Source organism: Amblyomma mixtum, chromosome 6 (genome assembly GCF_055824585.1).
Source record: "Amblyomma mixtum isolate Tamu chromosome 6, ASM5582458v1, whole genome shotgun sequence".
In the NCBI taxonomy this organism is placed as follows: domain Eukaryota; kingdom Metazoa; phylum Arthropoda; class Arachnida; order Ixodida; family Ixodidae; genus Amblyomma; species Amblyomma mixtum.
In genome coordinates this window covers 125980127-126004419 of record NC_143017.1, presented here as the reverse complement: position 1 = coordinate 126004419, position 24293 = coordinate 125980127, and the positions used below count along the sequence as shown (strand labels likewise).

The 24293-nt window shown below is 46.5% G+C and overlaps 2 protein-coding genes across 6 annotated transcripts in view; one reads left to right on the top strand and one right to left on the bottom strand.

Moving 5' to 3' along the window:
* Window positions 1-16733, top strand: part of LOC149340298 (solute carrier organic anion transporter family member 74D-like) — a 50633-nt gene extending 33900 nt beyond the window's left edge. For 3 of the 5 annotated variants that reach the window (XM_089549043.1, XM_089549041.1, XM_089549042.1), the window contains exons 2-10: window positions 617-1386; window positions 1963-2049; window positions 4557-4775; window positions 9093-9257; window positions 9585-9783; window positions 10604-10742; window positions 12863-13047; window positions 13632-13696; window positions 15382-16733. In XM_089549043.1, coding sequence (XP_089405169.1) covers window positions 693-1386; window positions 1963-2049; window positions 4557-4775; window positions 9093-9257; window positions 9585-9783; window positions 10604-10742; window positions 12863-13047; window positions 13632-13696; window positions 15382-15686 — 2058 coding nt within the window. In that variant the 5' untranslated portion in view covers window positions 617-692 and the 3' untranslated portion in view covers window positions 15687-16733. The remainder of the gene's footprint in view (window positions 1-616; window positions 1387-1962; window positions 2050-4556; window positions 4776-9092; window positions 9258-9584; window positions 9784-10603; window positions 10743-12862; window positions 13048-13631; window positions 13697-15381) is intronic. The other 2 variants (XM_089549044.1, XM_089549045.1) reach the window with 2 other exon arrangements.
* A 2262-nt stretch (window positions 16734-18995) lies between these two features.
* On the bottom strand, window positions 18996-23920 carry LOC149340297 (uncharacterized). Its single transcript, XM_089551100.1, has 4 exons — window positions 23913-23920; window positions 23669-23784; window positions 22386-22490; window positions 18996-19144 (listed from the first exon to the last, which is right to left on the bottom strand). Exons 1-4 carry the CDS (start codon window positions 23918-23920, stop codon window positions 18996-18998), a joined length of 378 nt encoding a protein of 125 aa, XP_089407226.1.
* Between the last annotated feature and the right edge of the window lie 373 nt (window positions 23921-24293).

The window sequence follows — 24293 nt, the reverse complement described above, 5'->3', positions numbered from 1 at the left end:
CATGCAATTTAATTACTTCTGAAAGCAAAACCACAAGGTTTGGCAATTTCATTTATTTTAATTTCTACATACTGCAGCCTCGAATGAGGATTTTGCCTTCTAAAAAGAACCCTGTACTAAATAAGCAAGAACCGGAACCTTGGCGTTTAGCGGCATGTTCGATATATGTGAGCGTGACAATTACGGACTTCTGCTAGGAGTAATTCAGAAACTTTCCGTTATGAAGCAACCAGTTTTCAGAAATCGATAAGTTACACTTCATGAACGTCAGGCTTACTAAACGCTGTTTTGTGGTCGATTCATAAAATTCCCTAGTAGCTGTTTGTGCCCACGACGCAAAGAGTGTCAGCCGGCTGGGAATATCACCTCAGAAGTCTGTAGTAGACTGCTTCTAACAGGCGTAAAGAGCAAACCGTCAGCTCTGTAGGTCGCAATGCTCCGGGAAGCTGTAGTGTGCACTCCGCAATGACTTCTAGAGGCAAGGCATGCAGATGAAAGGCAGCATCACGTTAAATACTTTACCCCCCCCCCCCCCCCCCCCCCCCAGTGTGGTGCTCGAAACCAAGAGAAACTGCGCACAAGAAGTGACAAGGATATTATGCATTCTATGGCGCAGGTGTCGTGCTGAGCGGCGGCGCATCGCAGAGCCTGAATCACTTCCCGTGCCTTGACAGAGTTAAAACGGCAAATAAATGAAAACTGCCGTGTGCCAAGACGTTGGGGATAGCAGTTCGGAGTCCGAGAGGAAGGAGCCTTCGGATGCTGGCGATGACGACCGTCGCTACCGCTGCGGATGTGGACCTTTCCGTCCGAACTGGCTGCAAAGGTTCGCCACGTCACGTTTCTACGCAGTCGTCTTCGGACTGCTCGGTGTCAGCCAGGGAGCCTATCGCTCCTACATGGTCGGCACCCTGTCTAGCGTCGAGAAACGCTTCTCCATATCCAGCCGCGTATCGAGCATCATCCTCATCGCCGACGACCTGAGTCCCCTTCTGGCCAGTGCCGTGTTTCTACTGTTCTTGCGTCGGACAAGCATGCCCAACTGGATATCAGGAGGCATGTTGCTATCGCTTGTGGGCGCACTGGCCAGCTATCTGCCATACGCCATATTCGGCGCAGGGACGCACCTTCTGGAGCAGGCCAGCGCTCCGGAGAACTCGACGGCCCCGCCTCTCCAGTTTTGCAGTGAGGACAGCGGTAACGGAGGCGTCTTCAATCGTTCAGGCCACTGCGAAAGCCGTCGATCGGATTGGTCTACGGTGGGCGCCGTGACGCTTCTGTTCGTGGGGAACTTCTTGAATGGCCTGGGCGGCGTTGCCTGCTACGTAGTGGGTACTACGTACATGGACGACAACGTCAAGAAAAAAAACTCGGCCCTATATTTCGGTGAGCCCGCCATACAGCGGTGTCAGAAGTATTTCTTTCGTTTTCTGCTAATCCAGAAGAGAATTTGCTAGTTCTTTTAGCTACAATCGTAGCGGCCATTGCATGAGTGAAGGCAGTAACAGCGTCACTCAGAATTCTCATTCGAGGTAAAGTTAGCTCCCGCTTATTTACTTTCGCGGACTCTGCAGCGCACCAAATACTCTATGCATTTTAAATTCAGTTATAAGATAGGAACATACGAGTATATCTTGACGCTCGCTACCGAGAAATTTTTTTTCCCTCTTGCAAGTGCGCTGGAAAGAGCCGCTATCTCAAGGAGCTTTCATGAGTTCAAGTTGGCTCTAAAAGGCAGAGAAGAGTTCATGATGAACACTGAAAGTTTGGGAAGAAAGAGGTCATGATACCATCCGCTTCTCGAACTTAGAAAGCGAACAGCGTGCTCACATTACATCCTAAAAAAAATTACCCTTGGGGCCGAGTGGAAAAATACATAGGGTAGACCTACGGTGTATTCTTTATTGTATTTACTCTCGACATACCGGGCTAAGCGAATTGTTCACTTCTCTTTGCCACCAGGAAGCATCTACATATGCCGCTTCATAGGGCCCGTCGTCGGGCTGACTTTGGGTTCCTTCTGCCTCAGCCATTACGAGGATCCGTGGGGTGAGTGCCTTGATTTCACGCTCATGTCTGCCATAAAACCAACGATTTTTCGCCAGCGAGGAGCTCGTAACAAGTGTGCCTGCCTATTTTTCTTTTACCCGGTCATTTACCTTACAGCTGCAACGTAAACTAAAACCGCTTGCTGGCTTACGTTCAAACCGCTGGCTGACGAATGAAAACGCTGAACAGAAAAAGTCAGCACTTAAACCGGCCGTGAGGCATTGGCGGTTGAGTCAAACGCGCGGAGCCGAACATGCGCAGGTGCGCTTAGGGCATGCGCCATTTCATCTGTCAGCCGTTCCTCGCCGAGTGCTTTTCTGTCTTTGTTATGAGGGCTGAGCTAAAGCCAAATACTTGACATGTATTTGGAGATATATTTAGCACCATTTTTATTCAGCAACCATTTTAGATACCTTATTTTGGTCTGTATATTTTTATTCCAAAATTAAGGTACTTTTAACAGAACTATAATCATTTTTTTGCAGCAAATTTTCACATTTTTGCGGCACAACGCGTGCAGTCAGAACCATTGTGTCAATTTTAGAACCCTTATTTTCTTGTCACTTTCTTTTACTGGATTCCTTTGTGATCTGCCATGCATCTATGCATGTCAAATTCTTTCGACGACGGGCCACATCACAAACCATATCGCAATATAGCACCTTGGTTATATCCCCAGTGCACTGAAAACGTTAACTTGCGCCATGCTGAGGTCAATAAATGTGACAACTGCGTTTCAGGCGGCAATTCGGACGGGTACTTCCTAAGGAACGCATCCTTTGGTGCGCACTCCGAGACAACGGGGTGAAAGGACTGGCTTCATTTTGGAATTCCCGAGAGCTAGCTCCTGGTAAACAAGCTGATCGATTTCAGCGAAGCCTTAGCATAGCGGCTAACGTGCAAGCGACCGGGTCAGCCGAGCCGGCAGCAGCGTTTATCGTAGCTATCGTGTATCATTCCTACCACGTAGCAACTCGGTACGGGTCAGCGATCCTCAAGAAGCATTCGTTTTTTATATTCCTTTTTCCCAAAGGGGCTCCGAAAGGGGCGCTAATAAAGTTGTGGTACATCTGGGATGATAAAGGACTCCGCTTCAGGATATCGTTCCGCAAGAATTTTTTGTCATGCGCTCTGTAGAAGAAGAGTTATCTGTAGTCAAAATTTGAATTTCAGCGTCTTCGCGCCTTTTCCTCTCCTCTTTCGCACGCTAGAATGTCGGCGCTCCTCCGCCAGCCCCACCTCCGTGGGCGGAGCTTCCTCACCCGCCGGAGCTACGCGGCTTATTGGCCATGGCTGGTAGCTGCCTGTCGTCTGAAATAATATAACAAATAAATCGACCTCTCAACTTGTATACGCAGGTGCGAGTAACGGAGGAGGGTTCGAGCATAAAAAAGTGGCCGGAAAGGGCTCGTTAACTTTCGCGCGTGATAGTGCGCTCTCTGCTGCATGCAGAAGTGTATTACTTAGCTCATGTGTTCATGACAACACAATGCAGTGATTGAGCGAGTTGATGTGTTCTCCTCACGAGGTATTTCAGAGCCCTTTAAGGCCTATCATTAAGGGGAACAACATATTTTAACTTGCTTCTCTGACGCTAGCGCTAGGAATCCGTCGTAGAGAAGGTGTTGGCTTGGCGCGGACGGCACTCCCCATTGTACACTGCGTTGTAAATAACTAAATTATTTGCAAATACAGCACCGCTGTGCCGACCACCGCGTCACTTCGTTTTTTTTTCAGCCGAGCAGCCATTGGTTGTCTTAACCGACACCTGTGGCGAGCCGCGTGACAACGGGGAACAGCGATAGGGTATAAGAAAGCTGTAAGTGTCAGTAGATCAGCACTGATGTGAACCAGATGGAAAAGGCAAAACGTTTACAAACATGTAAGGAAACGAGAAATATTGATGCAATAACATCTTTTGTGCAGGCTGTTTAGGTACACTGCATGTCACTAGTTATAGTGTTGTCTCGCAGACTGACCGAAGTGGCGAAAACAAAATGTACTGGCAGAAGGTCGCGTTGATCCGTTGTTCTCCAAAGCGCGGTATCGAGCGGAGCAAGCGACCAAAGCCGGACGGCCGGCCGGCTCTCCGCGGATGACGTCACTTTCCCAGTTCTCCCATTTTGCCGTCCTCCCACCCGGCGCTCCCAGACGCTACCAGGGCGCGTCGGTGTCTGGTTTTTGAACAAGCGATTTCGCCTCTTTTTACGGGCAGAATCGAAAAAAAAAATAACAAACGTGATTTGCAAGGTCCCTTCTTCCCAACCACTGGATATCATGAAATACGTATGTTCGTCCTCTGGCCAGGAAGAAACGACGCTAATACACGGACTTCTCGATCGCAGTGAATATTTGCCTACGCTTATCGTGCAAAGAGAACTCGCTTCGCCTCCCTCAGTGCTCCTGCGTTATTAGGTATTGTGCACTGGCCTTTGCAAAGGCTTGTCATGAACACGCCGGCAGGCATCGCGCGCATTGTGAAAGCGCGACGCTCTTCTCTGCTGCAGCGGAGCCGGGCATCAGCCCCGGGGACCCTCGGTGGATTGGAGCCTGGTGGATGGGCTACTTGGTGGTGGGCCTATGCCTCCTGCTGAGCACCTTCCCGGTGGCCCTCTTCCCACGGACGCTGCGGCGCTCATCCAAGGAGGCCAGAAAAGATGCCTCACTCGTCGAGCCGGTGGTTTCCTGTTCGGCTGGCCCATCCTCAGTAAGAGAGGAAATCAAAGGTGCGCTACGTGTAGCATAGGGATCTATACGCTACACTGCTGTTCGTGTTTCATTTATGCGGCTGTTGTCTTCTTACAGCGATCCACAGTGCTTTTCTTATTCAATTCACAGCGCTTTTTCATTCTCGAGGTAACGTTCATGGCTGGAGACGCAGGCGCTAGTCCTCGTAATTATACACTCGATGGTATCAATAGTGGCAAGGCGCAAGTTAGGCGGTCAGCACAGTAGATCAGTGAACGTCTTTAACATGCTTATACAATGAGCCGACAGAAGAGAACGTGTACCGACAGAACGTGATGTATTCAGTTCATGCTTGTTTGCGTAATATTATTATTATAAATTGTTTGGTGTCATTGTTTGCCTCATATTTGCGCTAAAGGTGAGTGCTGTCCTCTGTATCTGAGAGCCAAGGCCTAGTCAGGCCTGCCGCCTATTGGTTTGGCTCCCCCTTTCATTTTAAAGTAAAACACCAAACCAAATCAAACCAAACAGGGGAAGTTAGTTATGGCAGCACGATTACGAAAACATTCAACTAAGCACAGACAGTCACCTATAGGAACGAAAAGCTGAAGCACACACACGAACGCTCGTGTGTGTACTCTTCCCTACGTACTACGTGTCGTTTCGGAGTTGAATTCTTATCGGATTTTTATTTAGAAATTTGATTTTAAGAGATGGGTTTGCGACGCTTGATGAAGACGTAGAATGTGAGTTGTACTGCCCCCATAAATTCACGGGGTTGAGAAAAAGCCCCGGTGCTCATATTTTTCAATTTCTTTTGCCTTGAGGCGAAGGCGTATGCTTGAATTTTCGCCTCTAAAGTAGTCACGCAGGATAATGGATTTGAAATAATAAAAATTGGAGGGACACTTAAGCTGCGCCCGTAAGGGTAAAACGAAATAGCTTTAATGACTCCCTCATCTGATTATGATCCGCAGAGTGTTCATATGACCATGGCGGGTTGTGGGAGGCCGAGCACAATGTTGTGCCCCAAGTTGCCAACAGGGTGACCATCCTGGGTGGATAGGGTGCCCACCTGGGCCACCCTACTTCGGCTTATTTTTCGCTCACAACGCCGACGACTACAACGACAACGACGCCGGATTTTTTGCAAGACGGAAGCCTTAAGCTATCGCGTCAAAATAAGAAAACTTCTTGAAGTTTTCGTGAATCTAGAAATGGCGCATCAGAAGGAACTCTCCGGCAGTGTAGAGGGCTCTCTTTCAGACATCTCCATTTTATTTTAAAGTGCAGCCTGAACACATAACGAGTCCGCGAAAACCGAAAAAAATGACTTACATTCAGTGTTTGTGTGCGGTCTTTATAATTGAGGGTTGTTTAACTACGTTTCCTGAAGCCCTTTACGCGCATTAGGACCGGCTGAATTGGTTTAATCCATACCTCGCACTCCCTTCCACAACTTGGATTATGCGAACCTTCGCCCTTTTTAGTTTTTTTTTCTTCGCGGAATCAAAGGGCACATGGAGAACATGATGCCTCCTGCGTCCCCTATCGGAGGCTTTAATGGTTAAGTCATCAGTGGTCATCTTCACCGAGAACCTCATCTTATCTGAAAGTATTTCGGTCGGATTTTCATCTAAAACGCACATTACAAAAATGTGGGAACGGCTCGCCATATGAGCTAATTGGCGCCATCTGTGAAATATTATCGTGCCAACGTTGCAGCTCAGTGAGCTCGAAGTAAACAATAAACTGAAACGGCAGAGGCCTGCTGCTCGTCGCCGCAACTGCGCTAAAATTTCCGGGTCGGCGAATTCTGCAAGGACGAAAATAATTGGTTTAGTTGTATATGAAATGCCAGAAATATGTCAAGCGCACCTGGTGAGCCAGCCGAGGAATTGTGGCATGAGCGGCATGTGAAAGCTGCGCCCGAACACAGAATGCTTCGCGCAGCAGTCGGCTTTTTTCAAGGAATCCCGGATGAGACGGGATGTTCATGTCACCTCTTGCATAGGAGTGCAATGTATGAAAATAAATGCATGCGTTGCAATTTCCTCGCAATCGATCATTCTTTCCAACCCTTACCGCGAGCATGTTGGCAGGGAATCCTTGAAGCGCCTTGACCCGATTTCAGGATGGCACAGTACCGGCACGGAATCTTATCGAACACAGTCATTATACGCTTTGAGAAAGGTGCACTAGACTGAAAACTTGTGTCTTTGAAGGCACAGTATGCAAGCCATGCTTGAACCTTTCTGATGTTCCACATGACTCAACAGCATAGAATGACATGAATGTCATTTTCCAGTCATGTAATCGTCATGCAAGGACATCCTTGGCAGCGAAGGCAGTCTAACACGCTCTCTGGCTGACAGAGTCTGCGGTACCAATGAACAGTGGCGAAAGCATGCATCACAGGTCGATATAATACGTGTCCAGGCACAGAAAAGCAGGACTAAATAGCTCCTTAGTGTTTTCTCGCCCATTCTTTCTTCTTTTTTTCTTGTTCCTTCATCCCTTCCATCTTTAACTTTTCTCCTCCTTTACTTTTTCCATTCTTATTTCCTTGCTTTCGCATTTTTCGCAAAAACGTGAAAGTGTGGATGTGTTCCAAACATGGATCTTATCAGTATCACTGGATTAGAGACATGCATTCGTTTGGCAACGGAGCCAAATTAAATTGAAATACGAACAGGCTATGATGCGACACCTGAATGCATCTAATTATCCTGCTTTTTGTCACACTTTGGAGCACCACGTTCCCCTCTCCCTTTGCTCAGAGTCGCGTCAGGTCCCTACACAGGCCGTCAACCTCTCAAAATCAGGGGTACAACTTCGCGCTGCGCGATAGCACAGTTGAACAGAAAGCACAGCACAACACAACAAAGCAGAAAAACCGTGAAGTACATCTTTTTTCGCGAAACGTAAAGTACAGCCTTTATCAGCAGTTTAGAGCCCGGGGTTTTGCTTCTGGCCCACACTGCTTTGCCCGTAATGCGTCCTCAGCGTCCCAAATCTCCTGAACGTAAGAAGATTTTTGGTCGTGCTCCCTCTGATGCGTAGGACTTCCATGAGTGCTGCAGGAGCGCCACAGTAGTGCTTAGAAGCAAACCCCCTGGGCTCTAACCTTTTGACAAAAGCTGAAAATCTTTTCGCGTGCTTTCGATACCCTCGGAAGCAATACTTGTGACCGAGGGACATGTATACCCATAGCAAAATTCATTGAGTTAACGATGGAGAACCATTCGAACCCAGTATCGTCCAGAAGCGAGGTAGATGCTCTAGAAAGTCTGCCTGACACGGTGGGTCGCTGGAATTGAATCAAGGACCCCGCAACAGCAAGGCCTTTATCATACCCAATGAAAATCACGACCCTCCCTGTCGCGAACTGCGTGCATACGTGAAGTAGCGACAAAACAGCCACTGCTTTACGAAACACACGCTTTGCATTCAGGCTGCCAAAATTCCTTACTTGCAAAATTACGATTCTGTCGGACTTCCCACTACTCATAAATACCTCGCGGCTTACCTGCAACCAGGCAACATAACATTACCTGCAACATAACATTAATTTCACTTCAGCATCCGCTAATCGCTCACTCGGCCTTGTAAAGCATAACCTCAAATAGGCTTGTCCATATGTGAAGAAACTTGCTTGCATCACACACATGCGCCCGAAAATAGCACCACATCAGCCATTTGTGATCCACAGTGCAATGGTGCCAAATTAGAATATCTAACCACCGTTAATTTTCGCAACTAGCGCTTTTACAGAACCTTTATCGCCATCCATATATTCAAGAGGATTTTTTCCAATCACCCTCAGCCTTCTTTGTGAGTCGCAACGTGTGTTGTTCATCTGCGAAGTCATTCATACCACGCATTACCCCCTAGTGCAACAACTTACCAGCGCACATAGCCGCTGAATCTAATGCATCGAAATTTCGTGATCTGATACGCAGTGACGTTGGCATTTAAATACTTTTTATCCTTCTCCTTTCACTTTAACGATTACCTCTGGGGCTTTTTGTGCCTAGCAACATACTCCATTACATTTTTCATTGTTGTAATGTCCTATTTCATTGCCTACCTTGGATTTGTATTATAATATTCATACACTCGTGTGCTTTTATACTTACTGTCTCAGGTATTTAAATTATACTGCCATTTTATAACCAGCCTGTTGATGCTACCTTTTTCTAGTTCTTGAAGTTGGTAATATTTCGCGGCACAATACCAACCCCCCTCCGCTCTGGCCTTCCCATGCAATATGCTCAAAATAGGGCCTGGAGCGTATATCGATTAAAAAAAAAATAAAATAGAGACTCAACTGCATTTTTTGTTTCATTTTCAAGATGCCGTTCGAGTTCTGAGGAGGCTTACAAGAAACCCGATCTACGTCTTCCGGACGCTGGGGAACATAGCGGTGTATATAGCCCTGACTGGTTACTACATCTCCTTCCCAAAATACACGCAGCACCAGTTTCATCAGACTGCTTCAAGGGCCAGTCTCTTCACAGGTAAGATGCTCCTTTGGCAAGGGCATGCTGGAAAAGTGTCCTTAAAGGAGCGTTCGTAAACCCTTACAATATATCTGATACAGCGTGAGCGTAACGGGCATTACGTTAATATTCTGAAACGCCTTACAAAGTTCTACAGCTGGAACTTGCTTTCTCCGCCTTGATAACGCTCCACGTGAATCCGTTTGGCGACAAGTGCGTCTTTTTTTTTTTTTTTTCTTGGCGCTCTTTCTGCTTCGCGCCTCTTCGGAAGACTTAAGAACCGAGAGGGGTGCTTTCGTTTGCTGCAACGCCTCGACCGTCACTTCTCGCCCCGTACGCACACAGGGCCCGTCGTGATTGTGTCTAACATGGTGGGCACCCTGGCGGGCGCCGTGTTCGTTCACCGCTGGCAGCCGCGGCCGCGAGTCATCGCCTGGCACAACGTGCTCGTCACCCTCCTGGCCGTGCTGGGCATCTCGGCGCTCATGGCTGTCGACTGTGGCACCCTCCGCTACCCCATCGGGGCCCACCACGAAACCGGGAGGTAACATCAGGGACAATACGACGGTTCCTTTCCCTTTCTTAATTTAATCCCCTTCACTCATAGCTTTCCTTATCTTCTGATTTTTTTTTACATACCCATTGTAACTTTTAGACACTGAACCGCTTTCTTTTTGTATTGCAGAAATGGTGTCATCACTCTAACCCGTGATACTTTCGTAGTGCGGATAGAGACCTTCCTTTCCTTGCTCTCTTTCTCTCTCTTTCTCCTATCAGACCATTGCGTGCCCCTCCCTTTCTTTTCTCTTTCGCTCCCTTTGTTCTCCTTCCCATGTGCAGAGTAGCCAACAGAACATAGGCCAGGTTAGAGTTTCTGATTTTCCTTCCTTTTCATTGGATCAAATAAAGTATTGCAAGAGCACGTGAATAACTATTTCCACACTTATTATTCGCAGCTCTGCTGGCCCTGCGGTAGCAAAAAAGAAAGTAAGAAAAAGGCACAATATCACCTTCAAATAGACTGCTCTTTAAAGTATTCACATTGTTGAGGGCAATTACTAACGTTTTTAAAAAACCCGCTTCTTTATAAAAAAAAAGAGTTTACGGTACAGGGTGTATTGATTTTTAATGCCTGCTTCATATAATATTATTTCCTTAAACTGTTCTTTTCTGGTGTGCATTAGTTTGCTTCCCCTGACCTTATCACGTATATTTTCTACGAAGGCCTTTTAGGGGTCATTCGAAGAAACTAACAAGACTGTCCATAAGTTACCTAATGTACAACACTTAAATCCAACATGTTTCCATCTGCTGGTGTGCGCCTGCGGGATAAATGTTGTTTCCTTTGTTTGTGGTCCCTGCAGCAGTACCGTGGAAAACGCTTGCACTCGCGGATGCTCGTGCTCTCCGGACGTGCACCGCCCCGTGTGCGACCAGTCAACGGGGATGCAGTACTTCTCCCCGTGCTTTGCCGGGTGCACCTCACAACTAGTAAACGAAAGCGTGAGTGGTCACAGTGATCGTAATGCAAGAGGCTGCAGGTGGCATGCCGCGTTGAGAATGCATTGCAGGTGAAAGGTGGTGCACATGAGAAAGGATCAAACCGGTAATAGCACTTAAACTAAGCTAACCCAGGCATTTCAGTTTGCAGAGCCGCTGAAAGTTCACGTTACACAGCCACTGGAGTCAGATGGTTAAGGCAACGCATGAATTAAGAGCGCTCGTTGATATAACTTCCAAACTGCCCACCGAAGCCAGCCGCGATGTTCAGCATATCAGCTGCTGACGGTGACAGCATGGGCGATCCGCAAATGTTACGATGAAATATGAATAGGATTCGAAAGGGCATAATTTCGAAGGCTCCAGAAGCAAGACTTGACGACTCCTGGTCTTGAATACAGCTTCCATCGTGGTTTGATAAAGATATGTTGTTTTTTTTCTCTGATGTGCTCTCTATCAGAAAGAGCTCACCTGGACCCACTTCGTTTATTTCTTTAATCGGTAGCTCGCGGTGCTCAGTTAAAGCGGGCAAAGGCCCCTTAGCAGGATGAAGCGACAGTTAATAGTGAACAAAGATTAACAGTCACACAGCAACCTCAAAACGGCGTTCCCTATCGGAGTGTTGAACTATCGATTCATCGGTGAACAGCAATAGGTCTGCAGAAGTCTTCTGCATGTTGCAGAAGACTTATTTTGCACCATTGGGCAACACTCGGACATTTTGGCACTCGTCGCTAACTAGCGAAATCTATAATCTACCATTAAAATAAAATATGCTTCAGAGCCCGGGTTGCCAGAACAAGCAGGATTAAGATCGTCCCTGAGTTTAAAATCGCTGCTTCATGCACTTAACCAGTCTCCTGCTTTGTCAATATGGTGGCATCGGCTGCAGGCATTCATTTTCTGGTATCTGGTCTCTCAAATCTAGTTGTCAGCTTCAAAGATGAAAGGTAAAAGCTGATCTCGCTTCTTATTATGAGTCAGCGGTGCTGAAAAGTTTCAAATATGAATAAAATATTACACATTCAATATTCACATTCGATTCGAGAGATCAGTCTCTTAAGCATTTCAAACATTCAAAAGCGTATAAGCGTAAAAAAAAGTGTATTTGAATTCCTTATTCGTTTAACTATAATAAACGTCTGTGAAGTCATTCGGTTTAATAAAGGAAGCTATTGCTTCCACACTAGGTCCGCTTCAGACCTATTAAGACACCCCCCTCCCTTCACACAACTCAGCCATCAGCTTGTACCAAGCCCTCGTCATCGATTTGGAAAGAACTGTATGGTCACTATTAGTCGCACACATATTGGCATCTTCCTACTGAAGAAACTATACAACTAGAGGCTTCCTTGAGAAAACAGGCGGTTTTCAGTGATCACGCAACCTACTACTGTGTGCTAAAAATGTGGCGCAGACATACCTATTCTCAAAGTAGAATGCCTATGCCTAAAAAAAAAATTGCGATAACAGGCAATATCAGGGTAGTGCTTTCCAACAAACTTGGAAAACTTTGCTGCAGAGTTGTGAATGATGACTGCAACGGAAAACTGCCATGCCCCATCAAGCATGGGAAGCCGTTTATGGCCCGCAGGACCAACGTGGTCTATCGAATTCCGCTATCTTGCGGAAAATGCTACATCGGCCAAACTGGCCATTGTATCAACGTTAGCCTCATGGAGAAAAAGAATCTAGCAGCTGCTATATCAGGCCTTGTACACTTGGCGGCACACTGCAAACGATGTAGTCATAATAAAAAACGTGTATCCCTTTGTTTGAGCAAACACGTGCAATATTTGTGCACACCAGAAGGGGCAGGAGGTATTGGAAGCCTTTCTTATTCACATTTCTTATTTGCGCACACACATTCGTGTGTGCGCAAACCAAATGTTTATATTTGTAATAAATAATTGAAGTTCCTGTATCGGGAAGTGCCGTCACGCATGCGATTTTATTGTTGATTTTTTTCTCCTGGTTGTCACCTATAAATAAAGTCAGTTGATGTCTAGCGCCTGTGTTGTCTTCTGCTACCCTGTCGTCCCTGTTTTCTAGCGCTACTACTATGTCCTCTCAATCCAAACACCAAATAGCCCAGCTTTCTGCCTTATATGTCTTTCTCTCAGGAATTCAAAGACTGCCGCTGCTTGGTAGATGAAGGAGGGAAAGAGAACTTCTACAGCGGGGTCGTGGCGTCCGGCAAATGCGAGCAGGACTGCTCAAGCGCCCTGACGGCGTTCTCAGTGGTTGTGTTCGTCATCCAGGTCTGCTACTCAACCACCCTGGTTGGCTCAACGCTACTTTTGATCAGGTACGCTCTATGTATGTCGGCGCGTCGTATACGGTTGCGGGCTGATAACAGTTCATGCAGCAGCCATTGAGACAAATAAGGCATAAGAAGTCGGGAAAATGTTCAGCAGTATCAGCCTGGCGCCCTTAGGGTGCGCAGAAATTTTTCGCACATGAGCGTTTTACATTTCAGGTCCAAATGAATGGGCCACCGCGGCCTCATTCTGGGCGACTTGTTATTAAACAATACGCTTATTCCACACAAGGTGTCTGAAAGGTTGCTGCAAAAAAGTTCACAAGGACACCTAATTGCCTTACGTGTTGGTGTTCGATAACATCAGCAGCTGTTGATGCTTTTACGGAAGTGACGTCACTACCGGTCTGGTGACGTCGCTTCCCTCCAGCCAATGGGCGAATTTTGATTGATATTTTTTCCCGGTGAGGCTCGCAATGCTGTCGCACTAATACATTAATAACCGCAATAAAAGAAAAAAAAACCTTGATAAAGAACTTATACAACGGTTCACTGAAGCGAGTTTGTGAGGTCAAAAAAATTTCCCGTCTTTTTCCAATATGCCCGACTGATGTCGTTCCTTTGTCTTTTAGGTCCCTGAATGTCAATGACAAAAGCGCAGCCCTCTCTATATTGTCCGCCATTATGAACATGTTTGGTAAGTTGACTCATGATTATCTGTGAACGGTCGATAGGCAATCCGTGGCCAGGAAAAAAAAAACAAACAAATAAAGCGAGGAACTCGGCAGTTAGGTGTACTTGCAAGTTGGAATGCTGCAAGTCGAAATTGGTCACATTAGCGACATTGTTCGACGCTGATAGTTATGCAGTCGAAAATTAAAGGCCTTAAGGGCATGACGCGACAGCTTTAAAGGGTTAGTGCCCATATATGCAGAATAGGTCATTCTCCACTTTACACTCATAGACCCCTGGCAATCCTCATACCACTCTTGACGCAGTGGTGCAGCGGTCATGCGATGCGCCACTTCTTCGTTCCCGCAAATAGCTGTATCCAAAAGCCACTAGCGGGGTTTGTAAGACACAGGTTGCTCTTGCTAAGCAACCTCCGACGTTCAGAAGTGCAAGATGCCGGGCTAGTTGGTAATCCATGATGAAAAAACAGCGCAAGGAACGGGACGAAAACACGAAGGCAGCGCCCGTGTCTGTGTCTTCTTCCTTCGTGTTTTCGTCCCGTTCCTTGCGCTGTTTTTTCATCAACCTCCGACGACCAATCATTATTTTGATTTCAAATTGCACGGTGGGCAGTTTGCTCAAAATCCAATGGGCAGGTCGTGATAATGTCACAAGGTCACGTGACTTAGCTGGGCCACTGTGGTCCACCTAGGTCACTTTTCTGGTATTTTTTTGCTCACGCCGACGACGACGACGCCGGGTTTTCTGCGGGACGGGACCATGAGCGCTATTGCGTCAAAAAGCTTAATACTAAAAAGTAGGGCTAGATTACGAAACGGTTATTACGAACGAAACAAAATATCTGTTGGGTTCTTGTGGCATAACTGCAGCGCGAAAACCACGAACACATAAAGCAGAAACACGTACAGACAAAGCCAATCGCAGGACTCACCGCTGATTGTACCAAGGCAAGGTGAATATAAAGGCTGCATCGCGCATGCGCGCGCAGTACAAAACGAAAAGCACGTGCCAAAGTGCCAGACAGCTGTGAGTGCAGCGATTGTCCATGTCTGTAAACGTGTTTCTTCCTTACGTGTTCGCGGTTTTCGTTCTGTAGTCGTTAGCCAGCTTGCCCAAAAGCTCGTTTTACTTTGCCTCTTAGGTGACGACGTAAGTAGGCGAGGGTGTTCATCCTCGCCAGGGGCTAATAATCATTACCGTGAATTTTCCTTCAAAACGGAGGCCCTTAAAATATGACAGTTGCCTAAATTCAGCGCGCCAATTTAACTTCGGATGAATCTACCGCCAGAGCTACGGTGTTGTCAAAAATATTGTTGAAGAACATGGGCAGTGCCACAAGCATGCGTAAGCCAATGCGCTCAGTCGATTGTCTCCTGAAATAGAAATGCTGGAACACATAGCGAAAAAAAGAACCACTAAAAAGCGTAAAAATATTATTAAATAATCAAATGTAAATTAAAATACGAAAAAAAACAATTCATATGAAATGCCAGGCACTCGGAAAAATTCTTTCCCTCTTTGTTCTATTCTTGTTTTCCATCGAACTTAACAGCACATCCATCATGCTTGCCTGTAACTTACGCTGCCTACATAAGGCTCTCTCTTACGGGGAGGAGTTGCAGCTACCATAGCAGCTAAAAATGCACAGGGACTATGGCAAGCACAATTTCGCTCAAATTTTGACCGCAGCGTTCATACCGTACCCGCTCATCTACGGAGCCGTGGCGGACGCCAGCTGCCTGGTGTGGGAAGACCGATGTGGCGAGAGGGGCGCCTGCTGGCTCTACGACCTGCCGAAGTTCCGCTTCCAGCTGCACGGAGTCACCGCGGCCCTGCTCGTCGTCGGTGTCCTCTTCCAGGGTGCCGTGGTCCACTACAGCGACCGGGTGACGAATTTCTACGAGGACTCAGCGACGAGCGACGCGGACTCGGCGCCCAGCGCGACGCCACTCTTGCCGGCACAGAAAGCCACTGGCGGGGAAATCTCAGCGTAGAAGTCGCGTTGCGGAGGGAAATATCCTTTGTCCCACAAATTATTTGACGAAAACGGCTCGTTTGCGCACAGAGGTGGAAGAGAGCGGTGGATTCGCTACTGAAACCACGGAACAAAACTGTCGAGATACTCTCAGCCGTCATAGTGCGCCTTATGCTGCGTTAACACGCTGGTTATTGTCAGCGAACGTTTCTGTTCGGCTTTCGCAGTTCTCATGAGCGTCGGTGAAGATAATGAAGCGACAGTGCGATATCACGATGAAACCAAGGGCACCTAGATGGTGCTGATTGAACGCAGGGAAAGATGCAGACCCGCAGCAATCGCACGTTCGAGGCGAACTGTGGAAATCGATGATATGATAGCGCGAGTATGCAGGAATAAAGAGAAGAGCAAAATAAGAGATGAGATGCTGACATGGCTAAAACCATAGTTTTTCAATAAGTATTCACATGTAACGGCCTGCTGTGGCGTATTCTATGAACTAGAAGGTCGCTGTAGCCTTACTGGCTGCGCACAAAGAAGGCTAGCAAGCGATTAGTCCTAGTTAAACCTGCAGTGACCGTTGCCTCTCCTATAGGGAAACCAGACCTGTACTGCTAAACCGTAAGCAGTGTACGCATTGGTACAGCACAGCCTACACTTAGGAAGCGGGGACATTCTCCAGTACAGGTTTCTCCGTCAAAATAGTACGCCATTAACTACGATACTGTGCACTCAAACAATTGTTTCGCTCGCGAATGTTACACATCTTATTCGAAGCCAAAGCTTAAAAATAGAATAAAGACTCCGGTGAAAGAACAAAAACTGTGTTGAAATTTATAAACAATCGTTTGCAGCTAAAGAGGAACTACTTACCATCAATATCGTGCTTGAATGAAGTCACTTAGCTACAAAGAAATACCTGGACTCTGATTTCGAAGACTCGAAATGTGTGTCTAGCTTTCTTTTGCTCAAAAAATTTGCTGTGGCTTATGTCAGCTAGGCTAGGATATGCATAGCGAAAGGTACATTAACCGCCAAGCATGTTATGCTCGGCGCCTAGCAACCATGGCAACAGGTTGCCATGGCAACAGGTTGCTATGGTTACGGCGCATGCGCAGTATTGGCCTGTGACCACTGCCCGAAATGCGCCGCTGACTATGCCTCGTGCAGCTTTCGCTACAAAACACAAGAAGAATCAAGAAGGTAAGAGAACACTCGAAAGATAATCGAAAATAACTCTTCGGCGATCCTGGGTGGATCATTTGAATGCGTTAGCAGCGAAGCATTCGTTTTATCTGAGGTTAACACAGACAGGTCATTATATCCGAGGTTGCATACTAAGATTCGTTATATCCCAGACAGTATGCCAAGTTCGTTCTCAGCCTGGTTGGCAGCTTGCCACCAGCCTTCCGTGGGAGCTAGGCCGCCTGCTACTGGATACTGACAGACGGCGCCCGCTATTTCCGTTTGCACTGACCTTTCTATTGCTAACGCATTATGGCTTAATAGCATGTGTTGCAAAAAAAAAAAAAATCTTGCACATGGCATTGCTCCAATTTGCCATGAACGCAGAAACACGCAGCTTTATTCGTCGACGCACCTAATTATTCCGGTCCATGTTTTGCACAATGCCTAGCGCAAAACCAAAGCGGCGACCATACACAAGAAACGGCTATATTTATTACAACGTAGTCCGCTTCAATGCAAGCGATTTAACAAAGCCGATGGTGAACCTCTTCGGGTGGCCGTCTTTAGCGAGCGTGTGGAACAGCGAATTAGTAGTCTGAAAACAGCACAAAAAGAAAAGAAAATTAAAACTAGCTTGCCTAACCTGCCTGACTTACGTATCTGGTTATTTATTCTTTTTTTCTACACATAAACAGCCGGGTTGAGAACGCAGCTATTGACTTTGCCAATGCCACCGCCGCAACTGAACACTCGCCTAACATTCAAAACATCTCTTTCACTGCACTAGAACACGTAACTAGAAAAATAAACAAAAACATGAGAAAAGAAGGAAAACGAACAATTTAGAGCGCTTAATTCGTTAATTTTATTTCTTTCTAAACTTTTGTGAGGTTAAAGGGAGCTTTGAGCATTTATATAAGGCTTTGTTTTCTAAAACAAATATATTGTGAAGGTTATTCTGAAAGCTCTAAAGGCAAACCTATTTGGCAGACCAGTTTCCGTCTTCAGAGGACATGGGTCAAACAAATACGCATGAGCTAACGGCTATTTCGAATTTACGAGTACGCCTGATTAGAGTTTCACTGAGGCATAAAAAAAATCTTGCGCATTCAGGCTTGCCAGTGGCGTCGACTAGATTACAGCATTAGATTTCTCTGAATTACGCAGGACGGTAAGCGCATCGAGGTAGGGTGAAGAGAAAAGATAAAGCATAATCAATTTTAAGGTAAAAGAGAGGCTTGAACTCCATGTGAATTATGGTTGGTTGGTTGATTTATGGGGTTTAACGTCCCAAAGCGACTCAGGCTATGAGGGACGCCACAGTGAAGGGCTCCGGATATTTCGACCACTTTGGGTTCCTTAACGTGCACTGACATCGCACAGTACACTTCGCCTTCATCGAAATTCGACCGCCGCGGCCGAGATCGAACCCGCGTCTTTCGGGTCAGCAGTCGAGCGCCGTAACCACTGAGCAACCGCGGCGACCTCGATGTGAATTGTGGCTTGTAGACAAGTACATCGGCAGTCGAGAGGCTATGGAAAGCAATATTAGCAAAAAAAAAACTTGGCTTAATAAAAACTGAAGCTTAATTTTGAATGTATAAAACACACAGTGCATAATTAAAGCTCAAGGAACGTGTTCTGCATTTAAAAGAAAAAGAAAATCTCTTACGCGTAGTCATGTCTCAAACTTATAATGCCGGCTTTGCATACGCTGGGGTGAGGACGGGGGGGGGGGGGGGGGGGAGGGGGGGGTTTCCATGCCACAGGCATCGCCGCAGAAAACAAAAAAAAATATTAGTAACTGAATATCCACACAGCTTTTAAGTCCCTGCTACACAGTGCTGCTAACATGCTGACACACACTGTTTAGACTGCTCACATGAATTTTAGGCTTCACACTAATTGTTCCAAGATGACAAGGTTTGCAGCAACACCCATGCTACGCAAGTATTTTTCCTCATACAGTAATTAATGTTGTAGGTGACTTTTCACACTTGTTGATTTCGTGCCCTACAAACGATATCTCGTGCAAAACAGTATTCCTGTTGTTAGCTCAAAATCTCCCTTGATGCAGCGTTAAAAGATCCGCTTCCCATAAAGATGCAGAGCTAAACATACCTACCCAAGCTCGCTTTCTTCATGATTCTGAATCCTCCACATGGAGAGATTCGCGGCTAACATCGGATGCCGCTGACCGGTTCCCTCTCTTCAGGTCATTCTGCGCGGGCATGTTCGTGTCCGCCATAGTTGGTTCTCTAATTTCCTCTTCAGTGAATGATTCATAGTCTGCGTTGAAAAAACGAGATGCTCGCGTGTGAAGTCCATGTGACTCTCGTTATAGGCGCTGTATAAGTTCTCATGCCCGGTATCCTCCATCGAAACCTAACCTAGCCAATCTAGTTCCGGATCTTTGTTGGATGCAACTTTCTTGTTTACAATATCATGAGAAAAACAAAGGGAAAGTGGCCCTCTTAGCCACTCTAATGGCAGTTATTGGGACAGTCTACTGACTTTTATAGACCTAGTTTGCTTTGCATCAGTCGACCGCTCCTTGTCCAGGTAAACGTATACTCGGCTTAAGGGCTCGAGACACACGGTAGAACATTTTGAGACATAATTATTCTACGTGAGAATATTGCTTTTCCGGAGAAGACGGCGCCCACAGACGCTTATATTAGAAAGGCGATAATGGCTGAGCCCGGCCTAGGCGTTAATGGGCCGGACATCAACTGAGGCGCTTAAGTTTTCTTAAAGCTATAAGTTAATACGTTAGGCTGGTTTTAAAAGTAAACCACCATCAAATAAGAGCGATGGTATCAATCAAATGTATCCGCGACCGCTTTTTGCAGGCAACATCACGGACACACAATGTCTCTATAGTGGCAGTCTGTCCTTGAAGAACATTTACGAGACAATTAAAAAGCAAGAAAACATTACAAGAAACGGTGACTATCTCCCAAAGGAAAAAAAATGAAGACGCCGGAAGTTTCTTCGAACAGCAAATGCATCGACGTCTATGCTTCGCATTACAGAGTTCGCCTAGCGCAGCTGTTGTATGCTTTTCCGTTTCAAGTTTTTGTGATTCGCGAATTTTTTATTACTCCTCGTCTTCTTTTCTTGGCATGACGCTATAAAGTCATAGCGTCATAGCATGGTCGTCACTTGGGCGGTTTAGAGAGCTCTACTTGGGGCGGTTTCGTTCAAGGACTAAGTCATGTGGCCGGCGCTGGACATGTGGACAACGCAGTGACGTGGAGCGCTTGCTCGGGTGATTCCATGACGCTATACTAGCGCCTTGAGGCTGCTCTCGTCATCACCGCTAGTCGTGACCTGCCGTGCTACTACACCAACACCAATGTATGATACAGCGGGAATGAGATACTAACAGCTGCTCTCGAGAATTGCACTCTGTACTGTGCTCGAGGCTCTTCATACAACGTTGTATGTCCACTCCACGGCAGGTATCCCGACTACATGCAGAGCGACGTACTTTGAACACTGCACAGCGTCACTATCAGCTCTTGCCTGACTTTTTTAGTCAAACCAAAATATGACGCTCTGCCTAACCCCCCAAGTTGACTCGTTGTTAAAATAACGATATGCAGGAATGTACAATAATTTCTATTTTCTGGCTACTGACAAAAGGCCACCCTTTCAGTCTTCACAGGCAGCGATCTTGAAATTAGAAGAGGTCATGGGACACTGCATTGAAAATATAATTTGCTTATTTTCAAAAGTGGTGCGTCACACTCTCGGGAAGGTGTTAAGTGCGTGATGTGAAGAGATGTCTTGAGTGAGTGCTGCCCCTTTTGAGGTGCTGAATGTTGGGGATGGTGGTGCGCTACAGTAAAATATCGCGTATGGGAAGGCACACAGAAGATCCCTTCAAGAGACCGGTCTCACCACAGCTGCCAGTACTCATCGCAGCCGCAGACAAAGCCGGCACTTGCAGCTGGTAGCGGAGGCCGCATGACAACTGTGCTTAGAGAGAAACCGCAAAGAAGCGATCGGTCGAGTCACCAACGACAGCATATCAGAAATTATCAAAGCAACGTGAGTGATATTTTGGATTCCGACTAAAGGAATTGTATGCCAGGAATTGTCCTTTCATTTCGCCGCAGCGAAGTAATGTGTGTGCCACTTGTTATGTTTACTTCTCAAAGAGAAATATTTCTAATGTTTCAACAGGAAGTGGGCTGGAAACAACGCCGACAAGCAAAACCTTTCCGTTGCAAAGCCCGATGTGCCCAGGCATATACATAACCTCGATGTTTCCGCATGCCTGACATAGTGGTGAGCCGACGAGAACTGTACAGTTGTCACGGTCACCGCAGAGATAGCGCTCGCGCATAGTAGGCGTGATTGGATAGGCCTATATTGCAGAAAGCCACACGTCATTGTACTTCTGTCTCAAATGCCTGTTCACTCAAGTTCTGACGCCACTTCAGCGTATTCTTCTTGCTAGCTGCTCGCAGCTACTCATCCATTACTAATCAACAATCGCAGAAAGCAAGTGCGCCTTAACACTCGACCACACTATACGCAATCAGGTCTTTTTAGCGTGCCATCTCTATTCGCATCTTCTTGCTGTACACATATTGAGTAAACTCCGTAAAAAACTTATCCTTGCGTATAACAAAGCCCAACTCTGTAAGAACCGCTTGTTTTATATCGTCAGCGCTTTTCGACTCATTACGGCTTCGCTTTATTTTTTCTCCCCGAGTCTAGTGTGAAAATTATGAACAGAAAAAGAAAAAGTCGGTTTGCGTAGTTTGGCCAAATGCGAATTACGTGCGCTAGCAGTTCGGTTTTTACTTTGGTTTCGGTGTTCAGATCCAGTGCTCATGGATGGCAGGTGTTCGGATAGCGACAATGGGTTAGTGCCGATATATGCGGAATCGGTCATTCTCTACGTTTTGCGCACCCCTGGCAGTCTTCCTACCATTCTTGGCGCAGTGGGGCAGCGTACATGCGATGCGCCACCGACCTTCGATGGCAGGTGCAGCCATAGGTGGAACATGGGTTGCTTGCGTTGTTTTGCGATCCGGGTTGTTCTCCTCGAGCAGCTTCTCACGATTAATTGAGCTGCCGCCTCACACAAAACGCTTCAGACAAATAGGCAGACAAACAAGCAGACAAACACACAATGGCTAAATGTTGCGCCTTTTCTGCCTTCCAGCGACATCTCAAGTCTATAAAAAAGTAGGTTTAATATAGCCCCTTACACCAGGCCAAGGTTGTTGCCATAACACTTGTAGAAAAAGCAGCTGTTATAAAAAGGCCAGATGCAGAGCAGTTCTAACCACGAGGAAGAAAGGTTTAGGTCCTGAACAAAATTATATGCCATCCTAGAGACGATTTGAGTGTCCGAGCTTTTAAGATCACGCTCCAGGGGACGGCACTCACGATAATACGGAGGCCGCTTGATTCATCTACTGCCTAATATAGACTCGGCTCGCAAACCCGCTTTTCGTGGATCCATGCTAGACAGCACGTGCTCGAGACATTAGCTTAATGATACACTCACCTGGATCCGTTTCATTCGTGGTCGTCGTCGTGGGCGAAGCTTTGTGCTGCACTATGAACTCCGGAGTGCCGCCCCCACTTCCCTCCGTGTCAGGATATTCATAAACTGTGGTAAGAATGCACAGCTTCAGAACCAAACCTCACATGAGAATAAAACTGTCGTTAACCATCGACGGATTTCTATCGCACCATGGCATGGAGGTGACGGTGTACTATCGGGGACAAAAGTGGTAAACTCCACGCGGTGGAAGCCAGAACAAAGGAAAACTGCGACATTTTGGCGAGCTAAAAAACGAAACATTGAAACGAGTCAAGCGACATGCATGCTGATAATAAAGGTCACGACTTGGCTCTCTCGATCCCAGATGCCGCCTTCCATGGATTTCGTTCCCGACTGTTATCGCTTGCGTGAAAGTTGGCGCCTGCTTGTACGATAATAAGCAGCGATTCCAGATGGTGATACCAGATGCAGAGAGATCATTATAAGGCTACTAAATGAGGAAGCTTGCAACGCTTTTATTTTCTCTCAACAACGCAAATTGCGCTCTTTATTTAGTCAGGGTTGGGTAGTTTCAAGTGAACGAAGAAGAGCGAATGTTGACCTCAAAGCTTCCGCAACGTACATCAATGAAAAGCAATCAAACTCAAAGAACATGAGAGTAGCCGCAAAACACAACAAATTTACAAATAACGAAGATAAAAAGCGCTGTTTTACAACAAACGTTTTCTGAACCCACGAGGTCGGCGGAGGCACTTAACAGATACTGTTGAAGCCAGTAGAGACCATCACATGGCGGATCGTCTACATCGAAAGAGAACGACGGGAGTGGAGAACTATAGTCGAACGATACTAAGTCCAATTTTTGTGAATATTTAGTAAGCCATGTGTCCCCAAAATTGTCACGAAAAATGCGTTGAACTTCTATTGCGCATTTTTTGAGCGCATGCGCTGTATAGCGAGGTGCCTGTTAGTCACAGGTCCAAAGCTCTCGAGAGCTGAATTGCACCGCAGGCACGAGCAGATTATTTTCACACATAAGTGAGACAACAAATATGCATAGCATGAGTGTTGCTGTTGGGCTCATTTTAAGGTGTGTGAGTTCATAATCGGCGTTATGGTCAGTCAACTGACCGAACTGCAGGTAGTACACGACATTGTAAATACTCAGCGTTTCGAATCACTTTCACCGCCTTTCTCTTGCTCTTTTCAGCTATTACCGCTGCACGACTACTCACTGTGGAACGCCATCTCTTAGTACTCGTGGTTCGCTAGATCTCTCTTACCTCTCGCCGGCTTTTTGCCGGTTGGACTGAAGACGAGAATGTACAAGGAAAGCGTCAGGGCTAGCATCACCGCTCCGACGAAGATATAGGAAGGCCTCCGGTCCTCAGCAGCACGCCTTCGCTCGCAGATGGAAAACAGCAAGGTACACACTTAATGCGCGCCCCGGTCACGCTTATTCACAGAGCACTAGCTGCACAAAAATTACGATGAATAAAAAGCTGCGAGAGAAGCAGATCCACTTACTGGTTCATTTTTATGGCTATAGAAGGCAGAAGAAATTCTGTGACACCATTTATTCCGGGTAACAATCCAGCCAGCTTTCAATCACGCCGTGCTATTTTGCTAGTCACGAAAACAAACACGGAAGAGTTAACTAGCATGATTTCACAGATATTTAAATTGAAAGTGTCCTGTTACCGAATAGTAACCATATCTTCCCACCATTCTTGCATTCAAGTTCAGCTAAAGAAACTAAGAGCGGCATCAATGGCAGCTTCACTGGTGACAGCTGGCAGCCTTGCTCTTCTGGACAGCTGGCAGCTACTACCTTTACTACTTTCGCTTTGCCGCGTTTGATGTTGATCGGGGCAGAAGCTGTGACAAAGAAAAGGTGCAGTCGACGCC